The 13,624-nt window shown below is 38.4% G+C and overlaps 1 protein-coding gene across 1 annotated transcript in view; it reads right to left on the bottom strand.

The window, feature by feature from the left end:
• Positions 1-6,073: 6,073 nt before the first annotated feature.
• LOC103805718 (enhancer of polycomb homolog 1) overlaps positions 6,074-13,624 on the bottom strand; it is a gene marked incomplete at its 3' end in the record, with an annotated part of 7,918 nt that continues 367 nt past the window's right edge. Inside the window, exons 2-9 of the mRNA XM_009078378.1 lie at positions 11,971-12,116; positions 11,679-11,885; positions 10,884-11,032; positions 9,387-9,543; positions 7,979-8,155; positions 7,772-7,861; positions 7,538-7,686; positions 6,074-6,423 (exon numbers count right to left, since the gene is read on the bottom strand). Of these exons, the coding sequence (XP_009076626.1) occupies positions 6,074-6,423; positions 7,538-7,686; positions 7,772-7,861; positions 7,979-8,155; positions 9,387-9,543; positions 10,884-11,032; positions 11,679-11,885; positions 11,971-12,116 (1,425 nt within the window). The remainder of the gene's footprint in view (positions 6,424-7,537; positions 7,687-7,771; positions 7,862-7,978; positions 8,156-9,386; positions 9,544-10,883; positions 11,033-11,678; positions 11,886-11,970; positions 12,117-13,624) is intronic.

The raw sequence follows: 13,624 nt of genomic DNA, 5'->3' as shown, positions 1-13,624 counted from the left end.
TATACTCGGTTCAAAGAACCTCTCTAAAAATCCATTTAGAGCACTGGATTCCCTGATCCTTTCAGCAGAGGTGATGGCCATTAAAAAGGAAGCTTTGATCAAAAAGATCACCTAACTAAAACTTTCAACTGAGAAAGTCCATATACTATGGAACTGCTAAAATGTGTGTATATGTAAGATGATATATCAATGTTTCCTTTAGGGAAATACATGAGAGCATCACATCCCTGCTGTGTAAAGGAACAATTACTAGTTACTAATGCCAAAGTGCATGCATAGCAAACATCAATTACAGTGCTAAGTAATCCAGAACATCACACTTTAAATTCTCTATCTTATGAGAGATGTTACCTGGCTTACACTGCCTGGTTAAAGATTTTCTACTGTACAGCAAGTTCTCACCAGCAAATTCAGAAGATTGGAGAGACTTAGAGCCATCAGTGTGATTTAGTATTTGATTCAGAAGATTGGAGAGACTTAGAGCCAGTGTGATTTAGTATTTGTTGCACCAGGCCCAAAGATGTTTCACTTTCTGAAAAGAAGTTCAAGATTGATTTTACTTAAACATGGCATTATTAGACACTACGAGAACACGAACCATTACTCCCTTGATTACTACTACAACAGCCTTTTATTTCAGCCCAACTCAACTTAAGTGTGAAATTCCTAACATCAGAACTCTAGAAACTGTGAACTAGATATGAGGTCTAGCAATGTACTCCCTACTTGGTAGCAGAAGACAGAAAGTAATTAACAAGAATTTTTACTAGCCACTGAACTAAAGCTAGAAAAGCTTGCTCTGCATTTATACTTGTCTGCCCATCATTCTTAGAGTGAATTTCCACCAGTGTCACAAGCCAGTCAGGGTACACACAGTTACAAACATGACCATGCTTGCATAGGATGCAGACAAAGTCTCACAGTTTACACAAGCCCAGAGATCCACCACTTTGGACCAAAGCACTACTCCAACTGAGTTGAAGTTGAATGAGAAAATCTAGTGTAACTACAGAGTCCTGAAGTCTCCAGAAGTGCTCAGATGTTTCAGTAAGTGGTGACTCTTCCCTCATTGCCAGTCACATTTCCCAGACTAAAGAGGCTTTTCCTTTTAAGATTTCCTCCTTCAACTAAGCTTAGAGTGGGCCATAAACATCTGTTACTCTCAAGGCTATTGCTTCTCCAACTAGGAGCTCAGCCACACATGGGCTAAGTAGCAGCAATGATAATTGAAAACAGCCATCACAGATCTTTTGTTACCAGGTTTATCCTGCAATGTGAAAGAAACATTTCAAAAAGGGAAAACAGTAACACAGAGCAGTATTGCAGGAGGGTTAAATAACAAGACCCTGCAATGTGAAAGAAACATTTCAAAATGGGAAAACAGTAACACAGAGCAGTGTTGCAGGAGGGTTAAATAACAAGATCTAAACACAGCTAGTGATGGCATGAAAGCCACGAAAAGGCAGGGCAAGTCCTTCTACACTGCTGCAACGAACTGTCACAAGGATTGAGAAGCTTCCTCCTGCTTCTTTTTGGGAAGGGGTTGTCTAAAATCAGGTGTCAGGTACCCTTAATGAGAACATCAAAAACCAGCAGTGAATCATAGAATGGTTTAGACTGGAAGGACTTTAAAATCACCTAGTTCCAAGCCCCCTGCCATGGGCAGGGACACCTTCCACCAGACCAGGCTGGCCAAAGCCACCCAACATGGCCATGTACACTTGTATGCACAACTTCTCTGGCTGACCCTCAGAGTAAAGAATTTCTTCCTAATATCTAATCTAAACCTGACCTCTTTCACTTTGAAGCAATTCCCCCATGTCCTGTCACTAGATGCTCTTGTAAGAAGTCCCTCTCCATCTTTCTTGTAGGCTCCCTTCAGGTACTGGAAGGTCACAATTAGGTCACCTTGAAGCCTTCTCTTTCCCAGGCTGAACAAGTATAGATCAATCAACCACATGACACATTTGGGAAATGAAAGCACAATTCACTCTCCTGCTACATCCCTGAGTGTGTGAAACTGCTTTTAAAACGCAGATTAAGACATATAAAAAGGGATCCAAATTTACTGGGAAAAGTGTTATTTCTATGGAATTCCCACAGTAGAAGTTACTGAATAGCAAAGTACAACTTGCAGCACATCACCTGAATGTCTAGTTTACAAGAAAATGCAAGGTAAACCATGCTGGATTATTTCACTTGACATGCAGTAAGGTCTACAACCCCAAACATTATGACTAAATTCTTCAAGGAGCAAGCTACAAATTCAGTGAGCTTTAGCTAACTGCTAACCTCTTCAGCCATGCCAGCATTCACATTCTGTCAAAGTGATCCAAGCTTCTGTGTGATAAAGGGAGAAAAGAACAGAACACAAGATGGTCACCTACCCTTACTGTGGGAGCCTGGGAACCAGTGCTCAAATCTTACACTAGCTATGGGTATCCCTTCTCTCCTTCCTAAGCACAAGGCTGAAACAGAATTATGCATGCTGTGCAGTTTTACACGTCTCTAACTTTTGTCTACTAGATGCAAGCATTCAAAAACCTGAGTGTAACATATTTAGCAGCAAGTCTCCAGCAGAAAGCACAGTCTCTCTCTGTGTGACGCAGTTCAAGACTACCTTTAGCCTGGCAGAACCAGATGGTCAGCCTAACAAGGAAGACTAAATTCCTGGGACAGAAACACTTCAGAGGAATACTCATGCCTACTGCACACTCCAGAGTTAAAGACACAACCTCCACCTCTGAAGGTTATGATTCAGAAACTTGAGATTGTCAGCAATACAAGTACCTCTTACGAAGTAATTTTGCTGCATTTTGTTCAGTCAATTGCTTTCCCACTGAACAAATTAATCCTCCACAAACACTCTTGCTTGCTTTTTAGTGGTGTTCTGTGTAACATGTGTGAACACCTTTAAATCACCTCTTTTTTTTTTAAGACATCCCTTCTCATTTACACACTAAATCTCAATGCAAGAACTTCATCTTCCACAGATGATAATGCTGAGCACTCTGAAAGCCAGGACCAGAATAACTTTCATTTCTTCAGGGTCAAAGGCACTTCAAAATATTTATAAAATGCCTGGCTCTTTGGAGAAACCTCTCTCTGATCTTCAGAGTGAAAACCAATGCCTCCTGTAGCCAGAAAATGGTATGTCAGGGCACAGTTTTTATAACTCATCCTCTGATTAACAGAAGTCCTGAGGTACCATATCAGCTTCAGGCCCCTGCTGGCCGTGTGTAACAGACCTGAAAACCAAGGTTTTCCACAGCAATTTTTCCAGGTCAACAGCATGTTACAGAATTACAGAATATTCAGAGTTGGAAAGGACCCATGAGGATCACTGAATCCAACTCCTGGCCATATACAGGACATCCCTCAGAATCACGTCATGTTGTCTGGATCACTCAAGGTGGAAAAAACTCAAGACTTCTTTAAACTTCATTAATATGGAAACAGTTAAAACATGCCATGTGATGGTGCACAATAAACATGGCAACATGACCACCATAACAGTGGAAAAAAATTTCCTAACATCTAATCTCAATTTCCCCTGTCTCATCTTACAACTGTTCCCTCTAGTCTTCTCATTGCAGGCATGGCAGAAGGACCACAACTCACCTTAGCAACAAAAGGATAAATGGATTTTAAAAAAACCTAGATGCATTGATGAGTGTTTTCTGGTAAAAAGACCTACTGCCAGTTCAAAAACCTAAACAACTAAGAAAACAAAATGGGGACACATTCTACAGGGTTGTGAATCTTCAGTAGTAACTATTAGAAACTATTTTCTACAGCTGTTAGATACCTGATGTTCTTTAGAGTATCTGCTACAGAGAGTAAGAAGACCTAACTCAGCAGCTGAGTAAGACATAACTCAGCTCCAACTGACAGACACCTCTGAAGAAGTCCAACTCATACACAAGACAAACAGCTCTGCAATGTGTGTAGACAAAGTATCTTAGAGAATTCTTTTAGAAACAGAAAGAATATCCACTAAAAAACAGAATGGTACCAAGATGAACTAGACTGTGTGTGCTCCTTTCAAGCACTTACACCTAAACAGACTGTCATCATTACACCACATACACACAAACTCATATATACACCTTCAATGCAACAAAAATCCCAATTAAGATTACAAATAATAATATGGATATAATCGACCTGGTTATAGTAATAAAAAGTGACTATTCAAAGACTGTGGTAACTAACTTGAAATCCATCTGCAAATTCAGTTATATTTTTTTATTGAGCATTTAATTTCTGGATCGAACCCTAATAAAAATCTAAACCTAAACTCCACAACTTTTCACTTTGGAAAAGCTTGGAATGCTAACTTAAATATTTTACACAGATACTAAGCCATCTGCAGAGAATTCCAAGCACAAATGAATGGGATATAACAGGTACTCATATGTATACATCATTTTCCCCCAGGCTTCCAAATGCAGCCACAAAATTAAAACTTTGTATGGTACTCATCACCAGAAATAACAATGGCATTTAATTCCTAAATGCTGTAGATAACTATCTTAACCATCTATTTAAGGAAAAAAACTACAAGGGTGTGTGGGTTTTTTTTTTTATACACACACACACACACAAAGACAAGCTTTAAACTCAATCAGCCAATTTTTCAAGTCTATATGATGTTTGGATGTAAACATCACTAATACTTCACAGTGTATTTATAATCAATTCAGCACACATTAGTTTTGTTTTCATACTAGTAACATGGATAGTGTTTTATCACAGCTCAGACTGCCCACCAGACAGAAGCAGCTCTCATTCAGTTCTGATCTTGCTTTACCTATTTGAACCATTGGAAGGGCAGAATTTAAACACCAAAAGCTGCACTTAGAGCACAAACCAGAAGAACCATCAGTTTTAGCCCTAGTACATTTCCAGCAAGTAGAATCATAAAAAAGGAAAGCAAGGAGTATGGATCTACTCTAGGACAGCATGGAGAGGAAGCATGAAATAAAACAGCAGAACAAAGCTGCTCACTAAATCTACAAATGCAAGGAGAAAGAATTTTCAGGAAAAATATCCCAAACCGTGGTACAGGGAGGAAAGGTACAAAATATATCTTGGCAAACAGGAAGATAAAAGTTGCATGATACCAGGGTAGCAGTTTTTGAGCAAACCATTTGGGTAGATTATTAGGTATATGCATCTCTGCCCATGGCACTCCTTTGTCATCCAGGTTTTCTGACTTATTTCCAAAGCCACAACTCAAAATGGCAAGGAAAATACGATTCTAGAGACTCCTTATGAAACCATGGGGAACTTTTACTGTTACTTCTATATAAAAAAACTGCGTCACTTTAACCTTCTATAAAAAGATGACATTTAAGGTACTGACTAATCAAAATCCATGAGTTATTTAAGTTGCATTCTAACTTCCAGTGTGAAGAAAGAGTGATGCTGCTCAACAGTACTCCAATTAAAAACAACACTACATCGAGTTTTTTCAGAGTCAGGTCCTCGAATCTGTAATTAGGATCTGGAAGATGTAATCTGCCACTTGTTGATTAGTCTAAGAGTTTTGCTAAGGATAAGCAGATGCATCAGTGAGGGTGGGCTGGGTAGTTTTTTGGATGGGAAATGGCATTTAAGCTCATTTAAGTTCAAATAAGAATTCAAAGCATGCCAGGACTTTAAATGCAAACATTCTAACAGAACATTTCCCACCACTGCCACACCTTGTACTAGACAAAATCTGGAATGCAGTATTTTCATCAACATTGCAATTAATGCATTTTTAATTTTAAAAATCCAGATCAGAGTCAACTTAGACCCTACACAATATTGTTTTTTAAACCTTCATATTTCTAAAATCCTAATTACACACCCCTGTAGCACTTGTGTAAGTCTCAGATGCAGTATGCTAGTGCTAGCAGTAAACATGCACAAACAGTCTGTGTAGCAAACAAAGAGATAGACATGAAGAATAGGCTGTTGCCATCAAAACAGACTACAACGTAAAGTATGGATGACCTAATGATATTCTGGCTTTTCTGACCCAAGTTTAAAACTTCTAGAAGCAAGTTTGTTAAAATGAACATACCAATATGTGCTGAACCACTGCTACTTTTACTTTGTATAGAGGTACTGCATGTCTGGGTCCCAGGTTGTGCTGTGCCTGTTCGATTGATACCCCTGTAGAGCTTCCTACAGGAGAGTTCATCATTGTCACTGTCATGTAGGGATGGTGTCCGAGGCCTAAAGTGCCGCCATCTACATGATTTGATATTGACTAGTATCTGACTGAGGTCTTTTGAGAGAGATTTGTCCGAGGTATTTGTTTCTGAGGTATTGGCAAATTGACTGATTGAAGAGTGTTGTGATGAGGAAAACTCCGAATCCAGATGATGAAATGTATTCTCGTACTCCGAATGCGCTCGGTCCAGCAGCACCCTGAAACCAGGAGAACAGTGCAGGATTACACAGTGGCAAGAAAACACCAAGAAAATCCCCAGTTTGCCATGTGTGCCTGGGGATGACAAAGGCATGGAAGAAACTACACAAAACTGTTCTAGAATAATCAAACACTCCCCTGACAACATGCATGACTGTCTGTTATTTTACAGTATGTAGCACTTTTAAGTATGTTCTAGCTTTTACTGTTTGAAGAGCTGATGTACAATATCATGCATTTATTAAAACACTACAACAACATAGAATTATTTTTTTAAGAAGACCTGGAAAATAAAATAACATTGCTAAAGTAAAAAGTGATAATTCAAATGTCCTTCTAAATTGATTTCAAAGCCTTACTCCTTATATCCTGAATATACCTACAATAACTTCCAAATCCCCTTGCAAAAATCCCAGAAAGAGCCTTCAGCTCTCATTCCAGTTTTGCTGATTGCCCAAGCTGACTTATTAACATGTGAAGAGGTGCATTCATGAAAAGAATGTGATTTGCCTTTTAAATAAAAATCTAATACCAATGTACTATTTTCCTAAAGACATCACACGTTATTTAAAAAACCAGCACTTGTACTCTGAATCATCTTTAAATTGTTTTCAATAAAGATACTTAGAAGAAAAATGCCTCAAATAAGTCCTTAAGTTCTTTGGTATTTTTGACACTGTTTGAAATTTAACAGTTAAATTATCCACAACTGGCAAATCACAAAACACAGTCTAAATGCAGAAAAGCATCTTCTGCAAAATGTGATTTTCTTGCTATCTTTAAATGCTCCTATTTGAGGACAACTATGCAAATAATGCAATCACAACTGAAAATGCACATGTATTTTTACCCCAGAACTCAGGACTGCAAGCAATAAAAAACCCTAGAACTATTTAAGAAAACAGTACTCAAGAAACTTCTACTAGCACAAAATAAAACTGGAGACATTAACCAGCTAAGGAAACGTGTATCAAATGTAAATATTAAAAAAGCCAATCTCTTGGATGTGTCAAATTTTTGAGGTGTTTTTTTTTTTGTTTTTGACCTTTGCTCTTCATGTCTTACTGATTATTTTCTTTTTAATTTTATTTTTAAAAATCACACAACACTTACCTTCCACCACGGCCAACCCGTCTTCGTGCAAACCCAATACACCTCTGGGGGACAGTGAGAGTGGTTAAGCAGTATCGGTAACGCACATCTCCTAATCTTCCCTCTTTAGGGCTACTCCATGGCCAGTTGCCAGGTTGGTCTAAATGAGGCTTAAAATCAAATGAAGCAATTAAACACAAGATCTCTTCCCACCATGATGCTCTGTCTTATGAGACATAAGGAAATTCTACTTACAGCATAGTACTGACAGCCTGCTTTCCTTCGGAAGGCAAAAGGACCATCGGGATCATTTTCTTCCTCAGCCTCCGAAGAACCAGACAAAACCTTTAAAGAGGGGATTGGGGGGAGGGTTGGGGGTGTATGAGGAGACACATTAGCAAATTCTTGAGTTTTACTTCTGTTCCTTCCCCAAGAGCAGCACAAAAACTCTAAAGGTCTTACCTGGGAGAGAGGTTCTTCGTCCGAGCTAGGAAAATCATACTGATTCAGATCTTTAGCATTAAAGACTGGCAGTGCAGCAGGACTTGTCTGTTGAGGAGTAGCAGCAGCAGACGAAGGTAAGACTTTTGGCTTCTTCTCATACTTCCTTTTGGGTCTAATAACATCAGGTTTATCTTGCTGCAAGAAAAATAAGAAACACAAGTTTATGAAAACTCCTGTCCAAGCAAGCCAAAACATGAACTCATCTCTCCACCATCCTGACAGTAAAACATGCAGACATTTTGTGAGCGTTATTTCATTTCCAGGAACCAAAGCATTTAACACATAAGGTGAAATCAAGCACTGTTTGCTCAATAACTCACTAGAGTACTGAGATAACAGTACTACTTTGGAGAAGGAGACCAAAATACATATGATGATCTCCATGAGGCACCTTTTTTATTTTCTAGCATTTTAAATGAATAGCCAGCGTTACAGAACTACTAAGTACCAAACAATACTTTCAACACAACAATAGACCTCTCAAAGATACCTATAATCTTACAAAAGCCTCTAAAAATTAAACACATTTCTCCATACTATGCAGAGTCCAATTTAAGTGCATTTCCCAAGCTTCCAAGAAACAGATTTCTTTCAAGCTGTGAGACCCTGCACTGACAGGTAAGTACATGCCAGCAATCACAATTCTCTGCTACCAGTGGAAGAATTCACTGATTCAAACCACCCTGTCAGATTCAGAACAGCCTCTGGATATTCTTCAGTTACAGGTTTAAAATTCAAATTACACCTCAGATTTCTCCTGTGTTACCTGACCTATTTAACATGTTCAGTTGTTCCCACTGTACCTATGCTTCATATGACAAAAATTAAAGCCTGCAGGAAAAAAAAGTGCTGGTAGCTGTCTAAAAATCCAGTAAGATTACTTGATACTTTACTTAAATATGAAACCAAGGATATACACCACACTGGGAATATCAGTGGAATATCAGTGGGTCATGTTTTACAAACAAAACCAAAAAGAACCCTCCAGACTAAAATAACAACATAATGCAGAACAACATACGGGTTTTTCATCATTAGTTCTGTATTTGTACACTATCTAGATAACAAATACAGTTTTGTTCAGAATATCCTAACTTTATGGGCAGTACTAGAGAAAAATATTTCTATTCCCCTGATTAAGAACACAGTTGCATGTGTCCTTTTGCCTGCAGCTTGTCCATACTTCCTTTATTTCTGTCTTGAGGAATGCTAGTGGCCTGTCTGTTATCCTAGTAATTCCAAGAGAAGGAAGCATTTAATTTCACTTGCAGCTTTGCTGGCCTCTTGCCAGTTCCAAAAAGCTTCCCTCCTCCTCCCATCCTAAAACACTGCATCTTGCACACCGTATAGTGATGCTGCTACTCACTTTAACTTTAAATTCTTTCAGTTCCATAGCTTCCTGGTGTTTAAAAGGACTGCTGTTAGACACAGGAATGATGGGAATCGCATAGGTAGGTTTAAGTGGCTGCCGCTGTGCCATGACTTCAGACACGATCTCTCCACTGTAGTCACCCAAATTATACCTAAAAACAGAATAAATTTTATTTGTTGGTATATTTACAGGGTACATCTGGTAAAAAAACCCAAACCACAGATTAAACACTTGCAGCTTGGGGTAAAGGGACATCCAGGACATCAACAAGAAGTACAGGAAATATTATTCCAGGAAAGGGGACTAATAATGGAGAAAATTCATTGCAATGGCTAATGCTGACAAATAAAAAAAGGATAACTACCCTGTAAAGCTTCTGCAAAAGATGATACTGTAAAGGAAAAAAGCAGGAACTAGAAGGAAAGAAGGGACAGGGTTATCCTCCCCCCCCTTTGCTGGGGACTGGTACCATTTAAAAACACTCAGTTATCGCTCTGAAGGTTTTAACAGTGAGGCAGATTGCCTTATCTATGAATACTCCCCTCTTCTGAGTTACAGACTATTTTCACCACAGGCAGATCCATGGAACATATTACATTTCAAATCCTGTGACAAATGCTGAGTTGAAGTGCAGTTTTCCACTCTGAGGGAGCCACTAGAGTCTTTCCTCTATTCAACAGCTTATTTTCTTGAAAAAGCTACTGGAAAAATATTTGCAATTTCTCTGTTTCTGCTGAAAAAGCTCAGTGCTTGAAAAAAGTGCCCTGGTAGAGACATTCAGCTTGTTCCCCCCAAGAATTCAGACTGAAAAGGTAGTTCTAGAGCTGTAAGATACTGACTCAGAACATTTGTTTACAAACATGGATACTTAAGCTAGAGAAGGATATTCAGATCTAAGTATCAAACTACAAAAACCTCCACATTGCAAATGTGATTCTCAGTGGATTGGGAAAGTGACAGCTGACAGAGCAGAGCATTTGGCCCTCAGCACAGCTGACAAACAGGATGTCAACAGAAGCACAAGCTGGAGATGACTCACACAACAACATTTCATACTTTATGAAACGGTTATTTGTTTTCCCCAACAGAGTGTTAGATCAAGCTTTTTTTAGCAAAGAATAGCGATAATGAAGTCGAAGAAGAATGGTAATGACTGAAAAGGGCCTTAAAAATAGCTGGGATTTCCTTCATCTATGTACTTAACACACATTTTCACTAGAATTTATCCGAATCTGAGCTCCCTTCTGGTATAATGTACAGGATAGATACACACACCTGAAAACATGCACACATGTAATAAAACAATGCACCTTAGTGTGACAGGTCACCTTCCCACAACAAGCAATATCTTAACACAGAGCATGCTACCTGGTAAGTGTGAAAGAACCAGAATACTTATTTTAAGATATTCCCACTGTTCAAGTATTTGCAGCAATCAGAACACCAAGTAGTTTCCAAAGCTTTCTGCAGCAAACTTTCAGTAAACATTACCTCTTTTCCATAATTTCCAGTGTTAAATGCAGCAACTCCCTCTTGCTTTTTTCCCTCCTCTTTATCATCTCCAGGATGGTTACTGCACGACTCAGATCTCGGCGCAGCTTAAGCATCTTCTCGTAAGATGCTTCATCATTTTTTCGATTCTGTAGATACACAGTATACGTGTTTCCCCACATCATTCAAATACAATAATCTGAATTTACCTAAGTTCCAAATATTTAGGTATGTTAAAGAAATGAGATCACATGCTAAAACGAGGAGAAGCATGTGCCTGTTATCAATGAGCCACAGCTTGCCAACACCGTAAGTAGGTGTAACAGTAAATTTAGTGAAAAAAATTAATATAAACTTTTATTCCCGTAAGTAGGTGTAACAGTAAATTTAGTGAAAAAAAATGAATATAAACTTTTATTTAATAGCTGTCCTAAAGTAGTTTATGCTTTTTATCCTTGCCAATTTTAAAAAAAAAGAACACTCCAATTCTTATTGCTTTATACTACACAGGCGAATTGTTTTTTTATTTAAGCTACGTTTTGAAAGGGGGAGATGGAAAAGAAAAAAAAGCAGGTGTAACAGTAAATTTAGTGAAAAAAAATGAATATAAACTTTTATTTAATAGCTGTCCTAAAGTAGTTTATGCTTTTTATCCTTGCCAATTTTAAAAAAAAAGAACACTCCAATTCTTATTGCTTTATACTACACAGGCGAATTGTTTTTTTATTTAAGCTACGTTTTGAAAGGGGGAGATGGAAAAGAAAAAAAAGCAGAAGGAGGTACTGATGTACTTACTTTTCGTGTCTGCATCTTTTCTGTTCGTCTTCTAAAAGCAACATAAGGGTCATTTGTGCTGGAACCATCTCGTTTCTCTTGTTTTACTGCTGGGATAAGAGAGGGACCTCGACAATTTTTCCTCTTTTTAATCCAGTACTCGTACACTTCTCTGATCAATTCATCATCTTCCTTCAGCAACAGCTTGGCCTCCTGCAGGCTGACTGGCTAAATGTAAAACCCAGCATGTCACTTTCATACAGTAACATATAGAGTGCGTATTTCAAATTCTGTATTCAAAGCACCGTTGTACCTGCTGACCGCTGCCCTTTTCTAGTCTGTCTATCATCTCCTCAAACTGCAAAGGAGAGATGTCCATTCTTTTCTTCAACTTATTCACAAAGATCTCATCTTCCGAATCCAAGTCATAGTCCGGCTGCTCAGCATCCAAACTAAAAGCTAAATGATACAGTGAAAGATAAAGTTAGTTTTACTACAGAAATGTTCTATTCTAATAGCAATGTCCTGAGTACACACCACACTCTTCTGCTGATGGAACCAAAATTATTCATTTGAAAGCTGCAGTAATGTTCTTTCCAAGATTTTTTTCTTGGGGAAAAAAAGTGACACAATTAAAGCTCAGGCACAGAAGCTGATATCTATTTGAATATGGTTTTGCTAACCAACGAAAACTTACTAGTGGTCAAACCAACTAGCAGCTTCCTACCTCATTACTTTCCATAAAAAATTGTTAGACCGGTCAAAATGTTCAATACTGCCTAATATTCTGCAGGTGTATGTATTCCATGATCAACAGTTAAGACTTCAGCCCAAACACATGTCAAAAGTGCTACTATGAAAGTATGTGAAACTGTATTACAGTGACCTTCCACATCAAGAGCATCAAGGATCTTTGTGATGTAGATGGGTCATACTAAACTGGCCCAACATGATCCACCATCTGAAGCAAGACATCTTCAAACACAAGTAATGTTTTGCAGAATGCAAACAACTGTTCTGTTTTCCACAATACCCCACGAAAATGCAGCACTCTGCATTCAAAACAAGACCTTGTCAGTTCTCAGGCCTCATTCAAGTTGTTTTAGTTGGTAAGAGACAAATTTCTTCCCAAGTGCACATCTGAAAACACATTATCAAACACATCACACGTGCCTTTAATAAACAGGTAGAATACAATGCAGCTGAAAGTCAGTTTCAGCTGTTAGATCACTAGATAAGGAAAAGAGGAAAGAAAAGCGTAACCTTAATATTATCATGGAAAACTGCTAGTAGGAAAGAAGTAGTACTTTACAATGAGGGTGGTGAAACACTGGAACAGGCTGCCCAGAGGGGTGGTAGATGGCCCACCCCTAGAAACATTCAGGGTCAGGTTAGACAGGGCTCTGAGCAAACTGACCTAGTTGAAGATGTTCCTGCTCACTGCAGGGGGGTTGGATTAGATGATCTTTTAATGTCCCTTTCAACCCAAGTAATTCTACAATTCTAATATTTTAAGCCTTCACTGAGGCTCAGACTGATAGAGAAGTCTAGCATTTAACCAAAGCTAATTAAGCATGAGATCCATTTACACAGCACAGATATCACTTTTAGAATTCTACTCATTACATCATGCAACAGAGCTCTGCAACAGACTGTCTTTTTTATGATCTTTTCAAAAGTTATCTGAAGTAATGTAGTGTTCACATGAAGGGTCATATCCATACAAAAAAGCTGCTATCTTCCAGCAAACTTGTTGAGATTTTGTTTTTGCAAGCCATCAGTGACATCAATACCCACCTACTTTTAAATGTAGAATACATCTATTCAGGCATAGGCAAACACTAGTACTGCTACTGCCATTTCTGCTTGGCTTCCCAATCCACTCAGCTGATTAAGCTTCAGGGACAGGTACTCTTGTTTCTTAACTACGCATCATATATTTTCTTCTTCAAGTAGATTTGTGTCTG

This window comes from Acanthisitta chloris, unplaced genomic scaffold, assembly GCF_000695815.1.
Source record: "Acanthisitta chloris isolate BGI_N310 unplaced genomic scaffold, ASM69581v1 scaffold13727, whole genome shotgun sequence".
Lineage (NCBI taxonomy): Eukaryota > Metazoa > Chordata > Aves > Passeriformes > Acanthisittidae > Acanthisitta > Acanthisitta chloris.
This window is presented reverse-complemented; position numbering and strand designations above follow the sequence as displayed.